The following is a 25,186-nucleotide window of genomic DNA, read 5'->3' on the forward strand; positions in this document are numbered from 1 at the left end:
ATCTCCAGCATCTCCCCAATTACAGGTCCATCAGCTTCCGCAGAGAACAATTTGGTAAGCAAAAGGCCTCGATTTCCATAACCATTACCCCTAACAGCAGTTCCTAAGAAGGAGCTGAAAAGCACGCCTGATCACAGGAGGAGGAAATGTTTGGAGGAGAGATTTAAATGAATAACCGGGTGATAGTGCAACATTAACCTCCAGCTAGCAGAAGCTCAACATAAAAAAACACGAAGATCATGGCCACTGGTCCCATCACCTCCTGGCAAATAGAAGGGGAAGAAATGGAGGCAGTGAGAGATTTTACTTTCTTGGGCTCCATGATCACTGCAGATGACAGCAGCCACGAAATTAAAAGACGCCTGCTTCTTGGGAGAAAAGCAATGACAAACCTAGACAGCAACTTAAAAAGCAGAGACATCACCTTGCCAATAAAGGTCCGTATAGTAAAAGCTATGGTTTTCCGTGGGTCACGAAGAGTCAGACACAACTAAATGACTAAACAACACGAGAGACAGAACATTAGATGCTATAAATGACTGCCTTGGTCATTGCAGTTTATCGTAGACTGTTGCCAATATCTGAATCATGGCGTCATTTGCTGCTGGTCAAAAACCGGGGTCTGATATTCATAGAAGTTGCTTTGGAAATTCTTTTGTGAGGGCTTGTCGCCAAATAGTGGCATCAGTGGGCGTCTCCCGAGTAAGTAATCTGAGGATTATAGCTATAAATAAATGGGAAATGACCACACAGTTATTATTGGAAAGGAAGCAGCTTGTCTCCGCTATTTAATCTGTCAAATGCTGGAATACAAAATAAGGTCGCCAATTTTTTCCTGCTGTGGGCTCCTGTGCTTTTTACAGGTGGAAATTTAGTAGCTGAAGCCCCTCCCCCTTCCTGCTTAATTTCTGCTTGTTGGGCATCTATTCAAGGAGAAAAAAATCAGCTTTCATATCATCCCATCCGTCTGTCGAGTTCGAGTTCGTATTGAAGGGCCCTTTGTCATCTTGGTGTGTGGCCCTTTAAATTCTAGGAAAAACGGGGGGGGGGTTAATCCTTCAATTGTATCAGCTCAGTTCAGTTGAGCATTTCTTTGTTTTACATCCTCCTAGTGGGATATATATATATATATATATATATATATATATATATATATATATATTGTATTGTTCAGGTTTCTGGCGGGCTTACAAGCCTGTTTCTCTTGAGAGACCATCTTGAGAGTAAGAGGGGGTATTCTGTTGCGGGGCAGCTATTTTAAAACCCTGAATAGCTTGGCTTAGGGTTTTCTATTTACTTTCTTGAGCTGTTTGATCCTTCACCTCAGAAAGGATATTGGAGAGTTGGAAAAGTTTCAGAAAAAGGGCGACCGAAACTACCAAGAGAATGGAAAGTGTCTCCTCTGAGGAAAGACTGCAGCGTTCAGAACTTCATAGTTTGCAGAGAGTTTAGTTTTAAGAGGCAACACAGTGGAAGTTCTTAAAATCGTGCACTGCAAGCAGAGAGGGGACAGAAAAAAAGTATTTATTCCTCCCTCAAAACACTAAAACTAGTGGACACCCTGCAAAGCTGAACGTTGGAAGATTCAGGAGAGATAAAAGGAAGTACTTCATGTAGCAGATTGTTAATCTGTGGAACTGGATTCCACAGGAGCCAGCTTAGATGGATAGGACATATGAGAAATAAGTAAAATAACCAAGCAAGTATTAGAAACCACCCCAGAAATGGCCTTACTAAACATTTTCCAAGACAATAAGGCCCACTTACACCACAAAGAATAGGCATGCGGGTGGCGCTGTGGGTTAAACCACAGAGCCTAGGACTTGCCGATCAGAAGGTTGGAGGTTCGAAACCCCGTGACGGGGTGAGCTCCTGTTGCTCGGTCCCTGCTCCTGCCATCCTAGCAGTTCAAAAGCACGTCAAAGTGCAAGTAGATAAATAGGTACCGCTCCAGCGGGAAGGTAATCGGCGTTTCCGTGCACTGCTCTGGTTCGCCAGAAGCGGCTTAGTCATGCTGGCCATGACTGTGCAATGGGAAGAAATTCAACAACTGTGATGTCTCTGTGCAGGGAAAGTATTCTATCTGTAATGCAGTTATTAAAGACACAAAAGCGCTGCCTAACCTAATTTACAAAGTTGTTGTGATGATAATAATATTGAGCTCCTTGGAGAGATGGACGCTGTCTGTGTGTGTGTAAATGCGACTAACCAACATTATCTGATATTTGCACGAATAATTCGTCGGTGGCGGCAGGTAGTGTTTGTAGAGCATCTTGGCAAATCAGGCATCTCAAGGTATTGATTAACTAACTTGAGCTGAGCTAATGGGGCCAGCCACCTAAGAAACGTCTGTCTAAGGCTGACTTGGAGGTTTGGGGGCAAAAGGTTGTGAAAGTCCCTACCTGTATGTGCACTAATATATATCAGTCATATATAAAGAATGGAACAGAGGAATTGGGGCAGAAGAGACACTGTTGCTGTTCGGATGCTGTGCACCACTTTGAATCAAGATTGGGAACAGATGGGGAACCTTGGTATTATTTTGTCTATTTTTGTGTGTGTGCAAAGGTTCAAAAGTAGGGCATAACTACCCTGAAAGAACCAGGACAGTCCCTGCTTGCTTTTGTTGTTTAGTCATTTAGTTGTGTCCGACTCTTCATGACCCCATGGACCAGAGCATGCCAGGCCCTCCTGTCTTCCACTGCCTCCCGCACTTTGGTCAAACTCATGCTGGTAGCTTCAAGAACACTGTCCCACCATCTCGTCCTCTGTCGCCCCCTTCTCCTTGTGCCCTCCATCTTTCCCAACATCAGGGTCTTTTCCAGGGAGTCTTCTCTTCTCATGAGGTGGCCAAAGTATTGGAGCCTCAGCTTCAGGATCTGTCCTTCCAGTGAGCACTCAGGGCTGATATCCTTCTGAATGGATAGGTTTGCTCTTCTTGCAGTCCATGGGACTCTCAAGAGTCTCCTCCAGCACCATAATTCAAAAGCATCAATCTTCAGCGATCAGCCTTCTTTATGGTCCAGCTCTCACTTCCATACATCACTACTGGGAAAACCATAGCTTTAACTAAACGGACCTTTGTCGGCAAGGTGATGTCTCTGCTTTTTTATCTGTCTCTCATACTTTTTATCTGTCTCTCATACATACATATACTTGCCCACTTTTCTTACAGATTCTAAGAAAACTCAACGCTTCTGGAAACCAGTGCTTGGGAATTGCAGACTGCTCTTCTGTGTCCCGCCACCAGGATCCGGGATCTAGGTCGTCTTCTTCTGTGTCCTCCCAGGGTGGGGGGGCTCCCACCACTCTTCCTCATCCAGTCAGTCCCTGACAGCTCCCATCACAAGCAACTCTTCAAGTTACCAGGAGGGAGAGGGGCAAGGCAGAGGCGACTCAGTTCTGTCAGTGTTTGCACCGCGCCCGCCTTCCCCCTCCCAGGGACCTGCAGAACCACTCTGCCAACCACAACCACTGGCAGAGCCTCCCCAGGGCTGTAGACAAGTCTTCCAGCCTGACCCCCGATATTGCTTGGGATTGAACCTTGAGTTTTTCTGCACGCAAATCAGATGCTCTACCTTTCCCCCCCAAAAAATTTATTGGTTTTCACAAACAAACAAACAAGACAAACAAACATAAATCATAGCCTTATTGAAAATTATTAACATTGTTAAGTGACTTCCTCGCTTCCCCTTGGTTGAATTTCATTGCATATCCTTTTAACAGTTTTCCAAATCACAGTTCTTATAAAATTCAACTTGAACATTAACATCCTTAGATCTTCACATTATGAAATTAAACATATTAATTCATCACTTAACATAAATAAAATCCTAAGCCAATTAAGTATCTGCAAGCTGTTTTCAGTTAATTTGACTTAACATATTTAACTAAGTAATCATTACATTTAATCCATTCTTCCTGGTGCTCCTCCTCCTTCTGGTCGTGGACTCTTCTGGTTAGGTCGGCTAGCTCCGAAAAATCCATCATCTTCATCTGCCATTCTTCTATCTTTGGTAATTCTTGGGTTTTCCACTTTTTAGCTAACAAAATACGAGCAGCAGTTGTGGCATAAAAAAAAAAAAATAACATCTTTCTTGGGCTATTCCAAACCTGTTATTCCAAGAAGAAAGGCCTCTGGTTTCTTTATAAATGTAGATTTCAAATTTTTTTTCAATTCATTATAAATCTTTTCCCAGAAGTCTCTCACGAATCAGATGCTCTACCACTGAGCTAAGGCCCTTCCTGTCGTATGAATATTGAGGCCATTCATTATCATTCAGTCACAGTCCAATTTCTGGTCTAGTTCTGAGAGAACTGCTTTGGCTACTTGAAAGCCATGGACAAAATTATGGTTGGAATCAGATTTGGCAGCAGTCATTCATCCCTCCCCGGCCACTTTGTGCCTTGGAGATCTGGTTTCGAATCACTGCCCCGTGTCCATTTCCCTTCTGCCATTTAGGTCTTCAGGATTCTTGTCCATATGGCTCCTCTAAGCTCACCTGTCAGTCACAGCTTGTAGGTCAGGAAGGAAGGAGCACAATTTCACATTTCCTACCAGGAGATCCTTTCCTCATTTGTCATAGATATGTTGGTATCCGTTTCACCATGACTCCTTTTCTGTCTTTTCAGTACTAAATATCAGAAATATCAGGACAAAATGACAGGAAGGATTCGAAACCTGTGGGACCAGAGATTTACAGAAAATTGGAAGAAGTATATGAATTATTTGAAGAGCAACTGTCATCAACAAATCACACTAGTAGGACTACAAGATGTTTTGTAAGGAGAAATATATGAAGTGTTACAATGTAGAAAAAAATAGAGATATTGGTTATGAGTTTGAAATGTAATAAGGAAAATAAGAAATGCATACTAAGAGATTAGACTGGAAAATTTTCAGACAGGATTGATAGAAGTCAAAAATGTGAATAAGATGTAAAAGTGTGTTTAATTACTGTTGAAAATGATATGTTTAAAAAAACCTAATAAAAGTTATATATTTTTTAAAAAATGAAAACCCGGGTCTTCCTGCTCAAAGTAACACCACAGTGTCGGCCAAGTCAAATGACACCCATGTGTATTACAAGGATGCTGATACGGATCCTGTCATCGGGGGCTCACTTCCTGTATGTCATTTGAGCTCTGCACTCTGAAGCAAGCCAAGTCCTCTTCTCTCAAACAGTAGTTTGCAATACTGGGACATTTTAAGGGCTGCACTGAATTCCATCCTCAACTTTTAATTGCCTTTGATATTTGCCACTTTCAACCCTGCAGAAATAATGTGAGGCTCTTTCCGTTTTAGCTTGTGCACGGGGATTTTTATTTGCAGCTGAAGCCCATTTGAGTTCCAGTGGTGTGTTTCCACAGAATACTCCTGGCAACCCCCGGTACATTCTTCCTCTGAAGCAATGCGCAGCTCCACATATGCTTCCAATTATTGTTTCTGGCCCCCGAAAAAATAGAATAAAAAATGTATTCCAGTACCTGTTCACAGGAGCCTTTTTCTTTTTAGGCAAGCAGTGCAACACATAAAGATATTTTTTGTTTTTTGTTTAAGCCTTCGAGAGCGGGAGCTACAAGACTGTACATCACACCACCTGTCCACGTGGAGCTCGGAATAAACCTCTGCAGTTTTGCAATTAGCATCAGACGCCACACACTGCCAGGCAAGGCAGTCGGAGGGGAAGAGCCTTAAATATCAGCCATGTAATTAAGCAGAGAAGGCTCTCCATCCCACCAGAGTATCAATAACGGGGCAATAACTTGAAAGTGCTATTTCCCAGTGTTCACGAGGGAAATAAGCAAAGCGATTTCAGCCGCGCTGCAACGCCCATTATTGGCAGCTGCAAAGAGAGACTGACAAGGAGACACAAATAGTGTTTTCGCAACGATTGCTTGCGGAAAAACACAAACACGGTCTCCTAGAGGTGACAGGAACTGGAGTTCTGATTCTATCCTTCACATTCATCGGGCTGCCTCTAAATTCTTCCAGAGGACTATTAATATTTCAGGAAGGGCCTGTCGTCAGAAACTAGGAGCCTGAGCTTCAAGCAACCCCCTTAGCTTATAGTCGACGCGTCAAAAAGGCAGCCCCTCAGACGGGTGATGGCTGGTGCGAGTGGTAGGGCAGAAGGCAGGAGGACCAACAGTAGGTGGCGCCAGAGCCAACAGCAGAGGCATTTAATTTGAGTTCTGACCTCTTTCTCTCTCCTGTTGAGTTCTGCAAAGGCTACACTAGATGTAAGTTTGAGGTCAGGCAGCTGGGGGCTGGCTGAGGACGAACTTTTAAGTTGGGGCACTGTCCAACTGCCCCTAATGGAGCAGTGTTAGGTACTGAGTTGAATAGGATCGAAAATGCAGCAGTCTGATTGGTCCTAGAACAATAGTATTCGGAATGCAGCAGTCTAATTGGTCCTAGAACAATAGGATCCAGAATGCAGCAGTCTGATTGGTCCACAGGAGCCACCCAATCCAGCTCCAGGTGGAAGGGAACCCGCAACCTGATTGGCCTATGGGAGAATCCTGGAATTAGCCAATCACGTGTGGCCCATTGTGTAAATAATGTATATAAAGCAGACATTCTGGGAGAACTTCCATTCCTCCTCACCACTATGAGCTGAATAAAGAGCATGAAATCCACTCTCGACTCAGAGTATATTTCAAGTAGCTTCCAGTGACTTGGACTCCATCAATCCACTGAAGGACCATGTGGTCAGATTCATGCTGCGCAGCCTCAATATCTCACCACTCAGACAGAGAATCATAGAGTTGGAAGGGACCTTCCCAGGGCCATCTAGTCCAACGCCCTGCAATGCACAATTCAAAGTGTTGGTGCTGACCTTTAAAGCCCTAAACGGCCTTGGTCCTGTATACCTGAAGGAGCGTCTCCACCTCCATCGTTCAGCCCGGACACCGAGATCCAGCGCCAGGACGACGGCAGCCCCAACGTGCTGCTTAGCCAACCAGTGCAGCATCTTAATGTAGTGATTTCCCCCTCTGCATCCCTTTCATAACTCTATTTTTATAAATCATTTGTCCATCCATAGTTCACATTTTTACTACAAGTTTTCTGTCAATCCTTTTTTTAAAAAATAATATTTATTAACATTTCAAAAAATTACAAACATAAGAAGAAAGAAAAAAGGAAAATAATAAAACAAAAAATTACAAAAAACTGAAAAATAAAAAAGTTAAAAACAAATCAATTTTTCCATAGCTTATCTTTCATTTACTTATTTCCTTGACCTCACACCTTCCTTTTTTGTATTCTAGTTCAATTAGTTAATTCAGCAAATCCTTTCCATCTTTGTTTTTATCTTAATCATTTATCTTAATATGTTATGACTTTACATTCTCACCTGTTGACAGCCCATTTTTACATACTCCTTTGTAGTTTTCTGTCAATCCTACCAATGTATGTAACTCTTTACAATAGCTTTTCAACTAAATTATAAACTTTCCCCATTCTTTATTAAAGAGGTCCTCTTCCTGGTTTCTAATTCTGCCTGTAAGCTTTGCCATCTGGACGTCGTTCATCAGTTTTGTCTGGCACTCTTCTTTGGTGGGAGTTGTAGACCCTTAGGATCATCTAGTCCAACCCCCTGCAAAACACAGTCAGTGGCAGCCAAAGCGGCATGGCTCCATGAGTGGCGGATTTCTGTATAAGCTAAGCCAAAATCCCTTATTTTGGCTGCTGATCCCTTATTTTCGAGGCTGCTGGTCCCTTATTTTCAAATCTGTAAGCTGACAGCTATGCCTCCATGCAAGATCACCCCCCCAAAAAAGGAAGAGCTCCAAACACGTACCTCTTTCTCCTTCCACATGGACCCAGAAGCGAAAATTTTTGTTTTCTGCTGCCAGCCATGTAGGAGCAAATCAAAAGAATTTAATGCTAGTTGCTTTTCTTTACAGAAAAATTTTGAGATAGTCACTTTGAGAAGCTCCCTGCAACCCCTAACTGTAGCCATCCCTGGAAATCTAAGAATTCTTCAGTGGGAGAAGGGTTAAGGAGAGATTTTGTAAACACAGCTTACAGTCCTTAGACCCTTTGAAAACACCATATCAAATGACAGCTCTTTTCCTTTTAGCTTTTTGGAGTCAAATTCTTCAACCGATTAACCTGTTCCTCCTTGGCGCCTATGAATTTTAATCAAGCATCGATAAACGGTTTCTTTGGTTCTGCCAGGCGATAGAACAGCCTCCAAGGAGAATTCAGTGTGCCCCATATCCCCCCCCCCTCAACCCCCACACTTAGAGGCTACACAAGAAGGCTTTAGAAAGAAGCCACACACAGCGCAAAGCCCACCAGGTAATTTTGAATCAAGGTGTACAATTTATAATAATTCTATAATAATTTATTATTTATACCCCGCCCATCTGGCTGAGTTTCCCCAGCCATTCTGGGCGGCTCCCAATCAAGTGTTAAAAACAGTACAGCATTAAGTATTAAAAACTTCCCTCAACAGGGCTGCCTTCAGATGTCTTTTAAAGATAGGATAGCTGCTTATTTCCTTCACATCTGGTGTTCCACAGGGTGGGCACCACCACCGAGAAGGCCCTCTGCCTGGTTCCCTGTAACTTGGCTTCTTGCAGTGAGGGAACCGCCAGAAGGCCCTTGGCGCTGGACCTCAGTGTCCGGGCAGAACGATGGGGGTGGAGACGCCCCTTCAGGTATACAGGAAGGATACCTCGCCTTGACTCCTTGCTCCTCGACAACCAGCCCACGAGCCTGCGTTTCCTGGGGCTGCTACCTCTCTCCCCGTCTTCCCATCAAGGGTGAACAGAATATCTTTCCATACAGGCCTTAGAAACACCATCCTGAGATACGGCCGCGCTGGCGAGCCACAGGTTTTGCCAGACCTGCGGCAAAAGATGCCACGCCTACATGCTTAGCGCTGAGGATGCTATGTACTGAAGTTCTCACCCTGGGCCAGCAGGGGGATACTGTGGATAGTTTTCACTCAGGTCCACATATGCAAATAAGGAATTGAAAGTGACGGTCAGTGATTGGATAGCTACAGAAAGTTGTTACTGTTGCATTGTAGTGGAGCTTTATATAAGCAGGCTGGCTGAACCCTTCAGTTCAGTTCTGTTCAGGGCCTGTGAATAAACAAGAGCTGTTTGAAGAATCGCTGTGTCGTCTGGTATGTTCTCCCACAACTTAACAGAGGAGCCACGTTAATTTCCTCCTGCTTTATTTCTAGAATTCAGAGACACGTCTCTGTCACGCCATCCGTCCTTTGTGTTGCACATTTCCAAAATCAATGCCTCCATGTAACTAAATATTGCAGGCATTGAGCCTATTCCGCCCTGTCCCAATCCTTTGGCAGATAGCTTTGCAGGCCAGCAGTCATTTTAGTCATTCACAAGGCGTCTAAGATATAGGCCCCTCGCTGTGTGGAAGTGCATCCCATGCAGTATAGCTTTCCTATTGTCTCCCATCTCTTTTATCAATCAGTTTATCATGTCTGGTCCTTGGAGGTGGGTAGCAAGCAGGAAAATTGGACCTTGGATCCACGAAGAAATAAATAAAATATTAAGAATATCATATAGTAAAAGGCCAGAGGCATTCCTTTTAGGAATTTTAAATGATGGTATTCCAAAAGACAAAACTAAAATTTTCTTATACGCAACGTCTGCAGCAAGAATTCTGGTGGCTAAGAATTGGAAACAGAGTCAGTTACCCTCTAGGGGTTATGTAAACTTTCAGAATTAGCCAAATTGACAGACATAATAAGACAAAAACCAAAAAGTGAAGTGAAAAAAGAATGGGAGTGCCTAAATGAATACCTCAAAAGTCAAGGTTCAAGGACAGAAATCTGGCTGAGTCTGGAATAACCTTGTGAAGTGAAAGGATATGAAAGAAGGATTTACATCTAGATGTTAGGATAGAGATGATAAGGAAAACAGGGAGACACAATGAGAGATAAAGGAGGTGCTGTGGGATTGGTGGAAGTCAATGTTTTGTTCTTGTTTTTATAGTGTTTATATTATTAACTTGTAAGATATGGATTTGTTGGGGGTTTTTTAGTTGTTGCTTTTTTATTTTTTCGAATGTTGGTTTTTGTGTGTTGTGTATTGTTATTTTTCGATATTTTTCGTGTTGTTGTTGTGTGGGAAATACTAATAAAATTTATTTTAACAAAGAAAAAAAGAAAATTGGACCTTTGTTATCTTTCCGCCTATGAAGTACCAATGCTCCTCTCCCCGCACGTTAGAATTCAAACGAGAAACAATATTTGCTCCTTTCTCAAAGTGCAATAACATGGTTAGAGCCGTCTCTAAGACACACCGCTCCGTGAGCTTATGCGCTCGCACATCTAAAACCACCTAAGTTACATCAAGGGAGTCAGAAAGTTTGCTTTGTGCTTTTATGCCACCTTGTGTGCCGCGTATAACGCATGAAATGTTAGAAGTGAAGATATGGGGAGATGAGGTTTAGCTCAAGGTAAACCAACTGATAGACAGGTTTCAGATAAATCTGGGAAGGGAGAAAAGTTTTAACTTAAGTGCCACAATAAACAGTGATAATCACCCAGGACTGCCACTGTCTGCAAGGAAATAAAGGGTAATTGTAACTTGCAAATCTTGAAGCAGGTACTCTGAAAAACATCACCTGAGGGCTTGCAGAGTCACTGTTGAGCTGCAGATTCCCCTTCCTGTGGAAAGGAATTTAACAATTGGATTAAGGACTGCTAAACAGAAACCTACCATTTCTATAAAATCAGTTTACTGAACCAAAGCTCCACAAATACTTAGAACAGAATTTCGTACTACACTGGTACCTCAGGTTACAGACGCTTCAGGTTGCATACGCTTCAGGTTACAGACTCTGCTAACCCAGAAATACTGCTTCAGGTTAAGAACTTTGCTTCAGGATGAGAACAGAAATCATGCCCCGGCAGCGCGGCAGCAGCAGGAGGCCCCATTAGCCAAAGTGGTGCTTCAGGTTAAGAACAGTTTCAGGTTAAGTACGAACCTCCGGAACGAATTAAGTACTTAACCCGAGGTACCACTGTACTGGGATAGCCAACATGGTGCCGTCCAGATCTTGTGGACTCCAACCGCCATTCGTATATCTCCTCCGAGAAGCTCAAGCTGGTAAACAAGATTCTCTCCTTCTCCATTTTATCCTGCAAACCACCCTGTAAACAGAGATTGCGCTTGGCCCAAGGTCCCCCAGCAAGCTTCATGGATGAGTGGGAATTTGAACCTGGGTCTCCCTGGTCCGAATCTGACACTGCGACCAATTATTAGAGCACATTTTGAAGTATACAGGGGATCTGCAGGGAGAAAGAATAGGAAGTCCTGTTGTGTAAGTGTTGTTGTTGTTTAGTCGTTTAGTCATGTCCGACTCTTCGTGACCCCATGGACCAGAGCACGCCAGGCACTCCTGTCTTCCACTGCCTCCCGCACTTTGGTCAAACTCATGATGGTCAAACTCATGTCCAACCATCTCGTCCTCTGTTGTCCCCTTCTCCTTGTGCCCTCCATCTTTCCCAACATCAGGGTCTTTTCCAGGGAGTCTTCTCTTCTCATGAGGTGGCCAAAGTCTTGGAGCCTCAGCTTCAGGATCTGTCCTTCCAGTGAGCACTCAGGGCTGATTTCCTTCAGAATGGAGAGGTTGGATCTTCTTGCAGTCCATGGGACTCTCAAGAGTCTCCTCCAGCACCATAATTTAAAAACATCAATTCTTCGGCGATCAGCCTTCTTTATGGTCCAGCTCTCACTTCCATACATCACTACTGGGAAAACCATAGCTTTAACTATATGGACCTTTGTTGGCAAGGTGATGTCTCTGCTTTTTAAGATGCTGTCTAGGTTTGTCGTTGCTTTTCTTGCCTTGGTGAAGGGGCTTGAATAACTCAGAGAAGCTATGAGCTATGCCAAGCAGGGCCACCCAAGATGGACAGGTCATAGTGGAGAGTTTTGACCAAACGTGATCCACCTGGAGCAGGAACCGGCAAGCCACTCCAGTATCCCTGTCAAGAAAACTCCATGGACAAAGACAACAGGCATATAAAAGTTGCGTGAGTGCAAGCCCTAAAACAAGAAGCATAAATTAGAATATAAACTACAAGGGGGAAACACCTTTTGAAAGCAATATTTCTTCTCCCCTCAGGCCAAACTGGTTCTTGAGGGGTCCTGCAGTGGTGGTGGTTGGAAGAGGCAGAGGTCAACTCAGCTGGAGCTAGATTGTAGGGTGTTTGTGATGTCCGTGGCATGGTTATTTAGGAAGCAACATAGGAAGAAACTGCCTTAGGCTGTGCCCACTGCCCGGAATACTTTAAGGGAAATAATGTGTTTTGAATGCACTTTGAAGGTACTATCGCGTGCAGACAGCCTTATACTGAAGCAAACCATTGGTCCATTAGTTCAGCATCGTCTATACCGTCCCCTCCAACATTTCTCCGATGAAAATAGGGACGTCCCATGCCATAATGATAATTCTACTTTTTATACCCCATACATCTTACTGGGTTGCTCCAGCCACTCTGCGTGGCTTCCAATATATAAATAATAATAAAAAAAACATTAAAAAACACACATTTCCTATACAGGATTGCTTTCAGACGGCTCTGGGGTCAGATAACTCCAACATTTCTCCAATGAAAACAGGGACATTCTAAGGAAAAGCAGGACATTCCAGGATCAAATCAGAAACTGTGACAGCTTCTCTATATCAGGGACGTCCCTGGAAAACAGGGACACTTGGAGGGTCTATTATACTGGCTGAGTCCTCGCTCGTTGCTGGAGTCATCAAGTTTTGAAAATGCGCGTGTGAACCAAGCGGTACAGGAGGGTTTCCCTTGTGTATGGATAACGAATAGACTTTAAAAACAAACACACTTTAGTTTTATTGAAAGGCTTAGATGCGACAACACATTCTGCATTTCTGTATGAGGCACAAGATCAAAAGGAAAGATGCGATAGGCCTTACTTTCTCGGGGTTATTTTTATGGACACTTACAGAATCCTAGATTGGCAGGCAATAACTCCAGGTAATCGATTTCTCAGAATCTTAAAAGTGCAAATGCTGGCCTTCAAATAATTGTTCAATACAGGTACATCCATTATACCGGGCTTTATCCCCCTCAAATATTCAACCATCCAAGGTCTTAAAGTTGCAGGCTTTTTTTAAAAAAGGGGGAAAAAAGAAAACATATTCTGCATCCCAAAATCCACTCAATCCTAATTGTTTTCATTAAAGATACCAGCCAATCCAAATGCATCCCAATTCATTAACCTTCTGACTTTAAGCTGATGAGGCCGTTAATTAACAGCAGCTACATTGTAATTTTCCTATCATGGACAGCCTTGTGTCATGAATAAGTCATGCCACGAAGTAACTGGAAGGAAAGAGGAAAGAGGGAAAACCTCCCTCATTATCTTATCTGGGGAAATTCCTTTTTGACCAATACCTAACCTGAAGGAGCATCTCCACTCCCATCGTTGCTCGGTCCCTGCTCCTGCCAACCTAGCAATTCGAAAACACGTCAAAGTGCAAGTAGATAAATAGGTACCATTCCAGCGGGAAGGTAAACGGCGTTTCCGTGTGCTGCTCTGGTTCGCCAGAAGCAGCTTAGTCATGCTGGCCACATGACCCGGAAGCTGTACGCTGGCTCCCTCGGCCAGTAAAGCGAGATGAGCATCGCAACCCCAGAGTCGGCCACGACTGGACCTAATGGTCGGGGTCCTTTTACCTTTATGATGCTCGGCCCCCTCCCCACCCACCCAGACACCACACAATTCTTGCCCATGTTCTGTGATGTTACACATCCACCCCTAACTCTTTGGCTTCCCTGATGGATCCACAGCCCTGAGATTAAGAATCTACCGACTGAGCTATCACTGCAGTCTTATAACCTCTTACCTAGGGATAAGCCCCTTGAACTCAGTTCCCAGCAGGCATGCCTAGGATTGTGCCTCACACGTTTTAACAGAAATGCAAATAGAGATAAGGCATCTGCAGCAGGCAGAGATGACAGATATTGCCTGGTTCAGCCAAATCCCTCCAGAGCTTCTGCTGAAGCGAATACTCTCAGGGACTGAATGAAGTTAAACACAATGGATGAGTTGGAAGACCTCATCCTTGATATGTCACTGGTGGTAACTCTGGTAAAATGGGTTTGCATGACTTAAGCACTCTGTGGCTGCGTGAAAATACTTGGTTTTTTTTTCTTAAAAAAGAAAACTAACCCTGCTTAACCACAGACAAAGGCTGTGTCTCAGAGTCCTGCAATTAAAAAAGGCCAAGGCTTCTCCACATTCAGCCCAGAAGCAAGTCAAATCCTGCTACATTAAAAATATATTGCAGCATGTCAATTGGGGCAGGCAAAAATAGAATTGTGTGGGTGGGAGTCTGCAATGATTTTGTACCACTATTTAGGTGAACGTTCCCTGCAAAGGGATGTAACCCTTTACCCCAACATTTCCCCCCCCCCTTTTAAAAAAAAAGAATACTGATAGTGGATTCAGCTTGCCTAACATACCAATCTATATTTATTGAAGCTGCAATTCTGTACCTGGCAGAAGAGTGAGCTGTTTGCACCCTTCCTTTTAGAAAGACTTCTCATAAACAGCCTCATGTGCCTCCTCTACATGAAGTCTAATAATAATAATAATAATAATAACAATATTTTTTTATTTATACCCTGCCCTCCCCAGCCAAGGCCAGGCTCAGGGCAGCTAACAAGCAATAATAAAAATAAGTTGAATGAATACAACTTAAAAGCAAAATTAAAATACAACATTAAATTATTGAAACATTAAAATATTAAAATGTAGCCTCATCACAGGAGGAGGTGTTTTATAAATGTTGTTGTTCCAAGAGTTATTTCCCTGCCCTTCTTACCAAGCCAAGAGGCTGAGACAGAAGTCAGATGCGAGTGCATAACAACTGCAGTTCCTTAACCACACTCACATTGGAACCCACAGGCAAATTTTGCTTCCTTCCATACCCCATAACCAGAATTTATCCAATATTGGGCAGACCGTGAATAGCCAAGTTTTTCAGATCTCCAAAGTAAGGTAAAAGTAAAGGGACTCCCTAAAACGTGACGTCAGGTCAACAACCATGACCTGAAACAGATTTTAATTGTGTGAGTAGATCACAGTACCCTGGAAGTTGGACGTCCCTGGAATATACTATTGTCATTTATGCTAGGTAAAGGTAAAGAGACCCCTGACCATTAGGTCCAGTCCTGGCCGACTCTGGGGTTGCGGCGCTCATCTCGCTTTATTGGCCGAGGGAGCCGGCGTACAGCTTCCGGGTCATGTGGCCAGCATGACTAAGCCGCTTCTGGCGAACCAGAGCAGCGCATGGAAACGCCGTTTACCTTCCTATTTATCTACTTGAACTTTGATGTGCTTTCAAACTGTTAGGTTGGCAGGAGCAGGGACCGAGCAACGGGAGCTCACCCCGTCGCGGGGATTCAAACCGCCGACCTTCTGATCGGCAAGTTCTAGGCTCTGTGGTTTAACCCACAGCGCCGTACTATATCCTAAAAAACAACACGCCTACTCGTAAGCGCTCTGATTCATTGAAACGGGTTCCTTAATTCTACTCTAGGAAATATGGTTAGGACAGCAGCTTATGGGAAGGGTGAATTCAAACAGACTCAAATTTGGCCATTTGTCGTCTGCATCTTGCTGTAAACAGCAGAGGGTTACCGTTGGCCTTCGTCCTTAAGGCTGCTCTTGACGGCAGCCCTTCCCCCGCCCTCCATAGAAGTGAATGGAGTGTAGGGTAGAGCCTTTCCCACCAATTCATGGGTATGGAATGAAAAGAGACTGCATTATTATGGAGTCCCTGAAACCAGAGGTGTGGGGCAGAGGTGTGCTGTACCAGAGCCAGAGCCAACAAAGGAAATCAGACTCTGAGCTCCACCCATCTTTAAAAAAAGTAAGTTTCTAATCCTTATGAATTAAAACTATAATGCAAATCTGAATCCTCTTTTTTTTTTTTTGTGAGAGGTGAAGGGAACCCATTCCACATACAGTGTCCTGGGCCCGGAAAATCTTCCTGGCACCTTTTCCTCGAATTCAACTACCCTAGCCTGTACTGCTTGCTTCAGATTAATTAAAGCCGTGTGCTATGCACACTAAAGGTAAAGGTAAAGGTACCCCTGCCCGTACGGGCCAGTCTTGCCAGACTCTGGGGTTGTGCGCCCATCTCACTCAAGAGGCCGGGGGCCAGCGCTGTCCGCAGACACTTCCGGGTCACGTGGCCAGCGTGACATCGCTGCTCTGGTGAGCCAGAGCCGCACACGGAAACACCGTTTACCTTCCCGCTAGAAAGCGGTCCCTATTTATCTACTTGCACCCGAGGGTGCTTTCAAACTGCTAGGTTGGCAGGCGCTGGGACCGAGCAACAGGAGCGCACCCTGCTGCAGGGATTCGAACCGCCGACCTTTCGATCGGCAAGCCCTAGGCACTGAAGCTTTTACCCACAGCGCCACCCGCGTCTCTGGGGAGTAAATTCCTGAGATTTATTTCTGAGATAAAAGTGCTTATGTTTGCTTTGCATATCACACTGGAGTTCATGAGACACCAGCTCCAACCTTTAATATGATGTCAACTTTTCGCTTTTTCTTTTGGGGGGGGGAGTTTAACACAACTTCTTTAAACATTGAACTTTAGTGCATTTTAAAAGTTGTGTTACGAGAAGGGAAATGTCCCAGCCATAAAAAATGTGATTAAAAAAATAATTCCCGTTGAAGTTGCACAATTCAGAGCATTCAGATTTAAATCAGTCCTGAAGCGACTGAACCGAATGAATGCCTGTGTATGCATTTAGGAGCAGCTGCTGTGTTGTGTGAATAACATTTTTGCGCAAGTAAAACGCTCAGAAAACAAGTGCTAAGTATTCCCACTGAGTTTCATGGCTACTCAAGAGTAGGCAGTAAAGCTGTGTGCTATACACTGGCCTCTTCCTTAGATGGACATAGGTAAAGGTAATGGGACCCCTGGCCATTAGGTCCAGTTGTGACCAACTCTGGGGTTATGGCGCTCATCTCGCTTTATTGGCCGAGGGAGCCGGCGTACAGCTTCCGGGTCATGTGGCCAGCAGGACTAAGCCACTTCTGGCAAACCAGAGCAGTGCACGGAAACGCTGTTTACCTTCCCGCTGGAAGGTATCTACCGTACTTGCACTTTGACGTGCTTTCGAACTGCTAGGTTGGCAGGAGCTGGGACCGAGCAACGGGAGCTCACCCCGTCATGGGGATTCAAACCGCCGACCTTCTGATCGGCAAGTCCTAGGCTCTGTGGTTTAACCCACAGCACCACCCGCGTCCCAGATGGACATATGCTGCCCTCAAAATAATTACTTGGACCGTTACAAGGAGACATAGCTGCTATGCAACTAAACCCCTTCAAATCTGTATACTCTGCAGAATTCTTGATAATTATCCTTTCTCCCTTTAAAAATAAAAGGGTGTACAATTATTATGTTTAACATCCTGGTCTTTAAAGCGCTTACATATGAAATAAGTCACACTCCTTTCACTAGCAGGGTTCAATAAGACTCGTGGAATCGGGACGCCGTTTCAGACCATCTATCTACTGGGTGCTCTCCCAGCAGGGGACGTTTGAGGACGCAGCAGTGGTGTTTTCGGAAAAATTCATTTCTGGGAAAGAAACGGGACAACATCAGGAACGTTGCACATCTGATGTGACCTCATCCGGTCTGATCTCGGCCTGTGCTCTCTTTGAACGCCACCGCGCCGTCCATTCAAGCCTCAGAGAAAGTTTCTTTCAACTTTTCAGCAAAGGAATCCCACCGCCCGGGATCCGCCCACATTCCTCCCCGCCCCTGAGAGCCCTTTTATCTTCCCAGCCAATCGTAAGCAGAGCTGCGGAGACAACAGACCGCGCCATTGGCAGGGGCTGGGGTTGCGTGGCCCCGCCCACCGCTCGGTTTGTGAATGGGGAAGGGGCGGCGTTCCATGGAACGCTCGGGCATAAATGCGTCCTTTCCCTTTTCTGCCGCTCCCCCGCCTCTTCCTCATTTTGTAAGGGGCGTTCCATCGGCCGCTCCAGCCGCCGGAGAGACGGCTTGCATCTGCCAAACGCGGGGGCGCCGGCGGGATCTGTTCGGCGGCTGCTTCTTAAACCCGGGTGTCGAGAGCGTGCGAAGAACCAGCCGAGTCAGCGCGGGGCGGAGGAACCACACAGTAATTGGATTTTTAAAAAATTACTGAAAAGCCCCTGGAGTAAAATGCGCGGATCAAGCCGGAGAAGCAATCGTAATCCGTTTAACTCTGAAGCCTAAAATCCCAGGCATATTTTTTTTTTAAAGGAACGGAGAGCAGGGGAAATTGCCACGGAGGGACTTTCTCAAGGAGTTGTTCTTCCGCACCCAACGCCTCCAAGGAAACTTTTTTTATATAAAAAAGAAGAAAAACCCCATGGACTGATTTCGCGCGGCGGGGAAAAAGACTCGAGCCCTTGCGATTTCGTTGGGAACCAGGTACTTTTGGGACAAACCGAGGCGTGTGTTTTGAGTGTTGGAAAGACCCGTTCCGGAGGCGAGGCAAACGCGGAGAGGCTTCCCGGTCCTGGCTGCTCCGCAGACGGATCCCTGCACAGCCCTTTGGCGAGCGATCAACGGGAGAGCCGGCTGAGCGAGCGATCCGCCCCTCCCGCCTCCCCCACCCGAGCAGGCGGCTGCAAGAGCGAGCCAGCCCCGCCGCCGCCACCACCGCCGCCTGACCCCTTTTGCAGCTCGCCCCGTTGGAGGAAAGTCGCGGAGGTCCGGCGGCTCTTGCCTTGGGAGCCCCGCGGCGCCAGGCTGCGCAGACCTCCCTGGTGCTCCGCGCTTCTCTCCCGGGTGCGCGCGTGTTCGGCTGCCCGCCGCTGCGCCGGATCATGGGCCGGGGAGCGGCGTCGTGCGGGAGGCGGGCGACGGCGCCCCTTCCTCCTCCTCCTGCCGCGGGCCTGTGGGCCTTGGCTTGGTGCGCCCTGGTCTGGGGTCTTCCTCGGGGCGCCGGCGCGCAGCCTTACCAGGGCGAGAAGGGCATCTCGGTGCCGGACCACGGCTTCTGCCAGCCCATCTCCATCCCTCTGTGCACGGACATCGCCTACAACCAGACCATCTTGCCCAACCTGCTGGGCCACACGAGCCAGGAGGACGCGGGCCTGGAGGTGCACCAGTTCTACCCGCTGGTGAAAGTGCAGTGCTCGCCCGAGCTGCGCTTCTTCCTGTGCTCGATGTACGCGCCCGTCTGCACCGTCCTGGAGCGGGCCATCCCGCCGTGCCGCTCGCTCTGCGAGAGGGCGCGCCAGGGCTGCGAGGCCCTCATGAACAAGTTCGGCTTCCAGTGGCCCGAGCGCCTCCGCTGCGAGAACTTCCCCGTCCAGGGCGCCGACGAGATCTGCGTGGGCCAAAACACCTCGGACACCTCGGGGGGGACGGGCGGCGGCGCCCCCGGGGGCGGCTACCCCCCCGCCGCCGCCGCCTCGCCCGCTCCCCCTCTGCCCGACCCCCCGTCGCACCCTCTGCCCCCCTCCAGCTCTGCTTTCTCCTGCCCCCGCCAGCTCAAGGTGCCCCCTTACCTGGGCTACCGCTTCCTGGGCGAGAGGGACTGTGGCGCCCCCTGTGAGCCGGGCCTGCCCCACGGGCTGATGTACTTCAAAGAGGCGGAAGTCCGCTTTGCCCGCTTGCTGGTGGGCATCTGGTCCGTGCTGTGTTGCGCCTCCACCCTCTTCACCGTGCTGACCTACCTGGTGGACATGCGGCGCTTCAGCTACCCGGAGAGACCCATCATCTTCCTCTCGGGATGCTACTTCATGGTGGCCGTGGCGTACGTGGCCGGCTTCGTCCTGGAAGACAAGGTGGTGTGCGTGGAACGCTTCTCCGAGGACGGCTACCGCACGGTGGTGCAGGGCACCAAGAAGGAGGGCTGCACCATTCTCTTCATGATCCTCTACTTCTTTGGCATGGCCAGTTCCATCTGGTGGGTCATCCTCTCGCTCACCTGGTTCCTGGCGGCCGGCATGAAGTGGGGCCACGAAGCCATTGAGGCCAACTCCCAATACTTCCACTTGGCCGCCTGGGCCGTGCCAGCCATCAAGACCATCACCATCCTGGCCATGGGGCAGGTGGACGGAGATGTTCTCAGTGGGGTCTGCTACGTGGGCATCTACAGCGTGGACGCCCTGCGGGGCTTCGTCTTGGCTCCGCTCTTCGTCTACCTCTTCATTGGCACCTCCTTCCTGCTGGCCGGCTTTGTGTCTCTCTTCCGGATCAGAACCATCATGAAGCACGATGGCACCAAGACTGAGAAGCTGGAGAAGTTGATGGTGAGGATCGGGGTCTTCAGCGTCCTCTACACTGTGCCGGCCACCATTGTGCTGGCCTGCTACTTCTACGAACAGGCCTTCCGGGACACCTGGGAGAGGACCTGGCTCCTGCAGACCTGCAACAGCTACGCCATCCCTTGCCCTGCCAACGTGGCCCCCATGAGCCCCGACTTCACGGTCTTTGTCATCAAGTACCTCATGACCATGGTTGTAGGCATCACCACGGGCTTCTGGATTTGGACGGGCAAGACCCTCCAGTCCTGGCGCCGCTTCTACCACAGACTCAGCACCGGGAGCAAAGGGGAGACGGCTGTATGAGCCTCTTCCGCCCCTCGCACCCGTCCCAGCCAGGCTGTCTTCCCCAAAGCTGCTCTCTTGCTTCTTGTGGAGAAGGCTTGATTGTAGAAGGAAAGAGGGAACTGGCGAGACGCCTGCTTGTTTTCCTTCAGACTCTGCCTCTTCTTCTTGCCACCGCAAAGATAAAGATGGTTGCTGGCTTGTTTCGCCTTGCAGGCTGGCCAAGTGGAAGAGTTGAAGATTAAGTGTCCTTCTTAAGACAGTAAATTTCTTAACCCTGTGAGAATTTCTTTACTTCCCATCCTTCTTTTTTGAAAAAGTGCTGCAGTATCTGTTCAAAGGGAAATGTTGGGATTGTGTCAAGGATAGAAGCTGGGGAGACAGCATAGGAAAGGGGGGGAGCAATATATTCCCCCCCCAAAAAAAAAATTGGTCACATTTGTGGATTTAGGTGCTGTCAGATTGGAAGTTCCTAACTCCCCCACCCCAAATCCAGAGTCCTGATTCACAGCCTTTGTCATCTGTATCCCGGCAGATTTTATTTTTCTCAGACAACACTGCAAATTGGAAGTCTTGCTCCTTATACTTGTACTTTGTGTGTCTATTTTGTCTTTCTGCAAACTTCTTTAGGAATCTTCAGTTCCATCCTCTGCATGACTTAACTCAGAAAGCCATTCCTTTAATTTCAAGGCTCTTACTCCTAAGTAAGTATGTGTATAGGATTTTAGCTTACTTGTGAGTAAGACCCCACTGGGTCTTCATCCTGAGTAGACCTGTTTAGGATTTCCCTGTTAAGTTTCACTGACCTCTGTGAAACTTCTCTCCTGAGTTAATGCATGTTAAATAGGCTCTGCGGGAGAAAAATTCTCCTCTACTTCAGCTTTAAAAGTTTCCCCCCCAAATGAATCCCTGCTTTGGCAGAAGGTATCTTGCTGGGGTGGGGGAGGAGAGGAGCTTTTCTGTGTAGGATTCTGAAAAAAGAATTGACATGTTGATTTTCAGTAGAATGCGATTTACCCTCTTCCCTTTTGTTAGCGGAGACAAAAGAGAAACAAAAGTGTATTTCTCTGCGGCAAGGCATAAGCATGGGATCAGTTTTTTATGGGGAAACTTAACAAAGAATTTGTTGAGGTTCAGCCATGGAGCTCGCTGGCTCAGGCAGGTCCACATTCCTTTTATGAACACAAGAGGGAAGTTTCAGAAAGGTCTCCTGTTTAACTCAATCTGAGGCTCTCACCCACTGTTGTTTGTTTTTTAAAAAATGGGAGTTTTAATTTGGAACACTTGACAAAACAGGCCACATCAAAATACGCAAAGCAGGCGGTTATAATATCTCTTGGTCACAAGGCTGCAGTTTCCTCTGCTAATTAGAGAGATCACCCTTAAATACTGAAAAAGGGGGAAAGACTTTGAAACCGACAACTGCAGCAGAAAGATATTTATCAGCCCAGACCTAAATCCCGTTCTCTGTTCACGTGTTTTTAAAAGCCCGTTGAAATCAGTGTTATAGTTTCTTTTTAAAAAATCTAATTCTGGGCTGGGCTGTGGCCATCATTATGGAGAAATATAGATTTTATCGGCATCAAGACTTTCAGTGCACTCCTTGTCCATTTTTACGCTGGTATAGGTTCTGCTGGGTTCGCTGGGGCTTATTCTGTAGTGAATGTGTTAATTTTGTGTGCTTGACCACCACCCAGCAAAAAGTTGTCATAAGGCCACAAACCTGCGTGCACATAACCAGGAAAAAAAAGTTCCACGCGGTGGTGCTTGCTTGCTTAGGATCCGAGTGGCCTGTAATTAATCATCTCTAACTTGAGTCCCATTGATGGGGAATGATGACATGTCCCAATCAGCTAAAATTTTGGGTTGTGCTCAAGCTGTTAAATGAATGGTAAACTGCAGCTGCTGGTTTCTTTTCTTCCTAAACTGGGCAGTTCTTTTTTTTAAAAAAAAAAAAAGCATAATAAATACATGTTCAGAGTCTGCCTTGCTGTATTCTGGGAGTAAGGAATACTTCTGAGTAGACCAGCGTAGGATGGTGCCGTCAGTCTCTTTCCTTGAACCTTGTTAAATAGAAAGTCTTCTGAAATAAGAAGGGAAAGGCTGTTTTCAGCACAGCATCCTCCTAGGTGAAATTCTCCAGACAGCCATTCATCGAAATAAATTAAGTTTTACTTCAGAAGCATTTCATGTTCCTTTCTGAAATGTTCCAGTGCTCTCAAGTCTCTTAAATTATGTTAAATTGACCTTTTCATACATAGATAAATTAAGGGGTTTTCTATTTTTTTAGCTTTCTGTGAACCTAAGGGGTTTGAATTTATTTTTGCTCGAAAGACTAATTGGAGAACGGCAGGCTTTTAACAAGCTCTGCTTCCATTTCCCCTTCCTATGGCTGTAATAACTTTCTTCTTTATATGTATGAACAGAGAATCAAGTTTTTAAATAAATAGAAAGTATTGGAAAGGGAAAGTCGTCGAGGGTGGTGAGTGTGTGCAGGGCGTAGTGTTTGGGAATGAGGCAGCAAAGGAGAAAAAACCCCACCCCAGTAATTTTGCAGTATGTTTTGTCTCCCTGGTTCAGAGATCCTGGTTTGTTTTTTTAAGACAATAAGACCAGCTAAAAAGTACAAGATGTATATTTTGTAAATCTGACATTTTGTAAGAATATATATATGTATTTATGTTTTTATTTACTTTTTTGTCTTCAAATGGTCTGTGTAAGACCCATTCATATGTACAGAACACAAAAATAAATGGATTTTTAATACAATATAACTTTTTTTTTACAGTTCTATCTTAATTCTCATATTCTTTTCCCTTCCTCATCTTTTATTATTGGCTGTCTTAAATGCTTAATGAATGTGGCCTCAAAATATGCATCATTCTTGCTAAGCATCATTCTCGCAGCGCAGGGCTGTGGCAATTGTTCCATCAGCTCAAGCTTTTTGGCTTGCCAGATAAAATTATGCCCTCTCTCCTCTCCCCGGATGTTTTTCTGGGGGTTCTAAACTCTCCCAGAGCCAATTTTGGGTGGCTTGCAAGGAAATAAGGGGAATCTCTTGCATTAGCAAAAGCCCTTGTGTGGGTTTATGCCATTTGTATTTATTTAAAAATTACGACTAGATTGGGTCAGGCTGCACAATCTGGGATATTCAGGCCTGAGACTAAACTCAAATTATTTTGAAGAGGGCCAACTTCCAATAGGGTAGGTTAGAGCTAGCAGTCCTAGACTGCTTACTGGTAATCTTAACTCTCTGAAGTCATAGAGGAATTCCTACCAAATAAGCATGCTGAGGACTTTGTGCTCATCTTTCAATTTATGTATTTAGTAAAGGAATGGGCATCCTATGGCCCTCTGGGTGGTGTTTGACTCCAGTTCCCATCAGCCCGAGGCAGCATGGCAGCAATAATAATAATAATAATAATAATAATTTATACCCCAGCCACTCTGGGCAGCTCCCAGCAGAATACAGTCGTACCTTGGATACCGAACGCCTTGCGAGTCAAACGGTTTGGCTCCCAAACAACACAAACACAGAAGTGAGTGTTCCGGTTTGCGAGTATTATTTGGAACCTGAACGTCCGACGCGGCTTCCGATTGGCTGCAGGAGCTTCCTTCAGCCAATTGGAAGCCACGCCTTGGTTCCTGGACGTTTTGGAAGTCGGACGGCGTTCCAGAACTGATTCCGTTTTCCTTCCGAAGTACGACTGTGTTAAAAAAACAATAAAACCTCAAACGTTAAAAACTTTCCTAAGCAGTGGCCACAAATTATGGAAGTTGTAGTGCAGCAACATTTTGGAGAGCCACAGTTTCATTTTTCAAGCCCACCTTTCCTGTAGAGAGCAGTTTAGCTCAGTTGTTAGAGCATGGGACTCTTAAATTTTCAGGTTGTGGGTTCAAGTCTCACATTGGGCAAAGGATTCCTGTATTGCAGGGGATTGGACTAGATTACCCTCTGGGTCCCGTCCAACTCTAAATTCTATGAAAGCAATTCTGTGAAGCAGGTAATGTTGAGAGTGACCAGCCCAGGGCATCTTGGCTGCATGGGGACTTCTTTCCCTCCCAGCTGAAGGCACAAAATGCTTTGCAGAAACAAACTTCATTCCTTTTTAAAACCAGTGGTTTTTCCAACAGTATTGTTGTTGTCGTTTAGTCGTGTCCAACTCTTCGTGACACCATGGACCAGACCACGCCAGGGACTCCTGTCTTCCACTGCCTCCCGCACTTTGGTCAAACTCATGCTGGTAGCTTCAAGAACACTGTCCCACCATCTCGTCCTCTGTCATCCGCTTCTCCTTGTGCCCTCCATCTTTCCCAACATCAGGGTCTTTTCCAGGGAGTCTTCTCATGAGGTGGCCAAAGTATTGGAGCCTCAGCTTCACGATCTGTCCTTCCAGTGAGCACTCAGGGCTGATTTCCTTCAGAATGGAGAGGTTGGATCTTCTTGCAGTCCATGGGACTCTCAAGAGTCTCCTTCAGCACCAGAATTCAAAAGCATCAATTCTTCGGCGATCAGCCTTCTTTATGGTCCAGCTCTCACTTCCATACATCACTACTGGGAAAACCATGGCTTTTAACTATA

General features: G+C 46.1%; 1 protein-coding gene and 1 long non-coding RNA gene across 2 annotated transcripts in view; one reads left to right on the top strand and one right to left on the bottom strand.

Moving 5' to 3' along the window:
* Positions 1–3,629: 3,629 nt before the first annotated feature.
* LOC310833764 overlaps positions 3,630–25,186 on the bottom strand; it is a 334,495-nt gene continuing 312,938 nt past the window's right edge. The window contains exon 4 of the long non-coding RNA XR_014558917.1: positions 3,630–4,043. This is a non-coding gene — a long non-coding RNA (uncharacterized lncRNA). The remainder of the gene's footprint in view (positions 4,044–25,186) is intronic.
* On the top strand, positions 17,897–23,373 carry FZD7 (frizzled class receptor 7). Its single transcript, XM_083709239.1, has one exon. The coding sequence runs from the start codon at positions 18,874–18,876 to the stop codon at positions 20,623–20,625; it is 1,752 nt and encodes a 583-aa protein (XP_083565365.1). The 5' UTR covers positions 17,897–18,873; the 3' UTR covers positions 20,626–23,373.

The sequence above is a fragment of the Podarcis gaigeae genome (genome assembly GCF_964106915.1).
Source record: "Podarcis gaigeae genome assembly, chromosome: 1".
Taxonomy (NCBI): Eukaryota; Metazoa; Chordata; class Lepidosauria; order Squamata; family Lacertidae; genus Podarcis; species Podarcis gaigeae.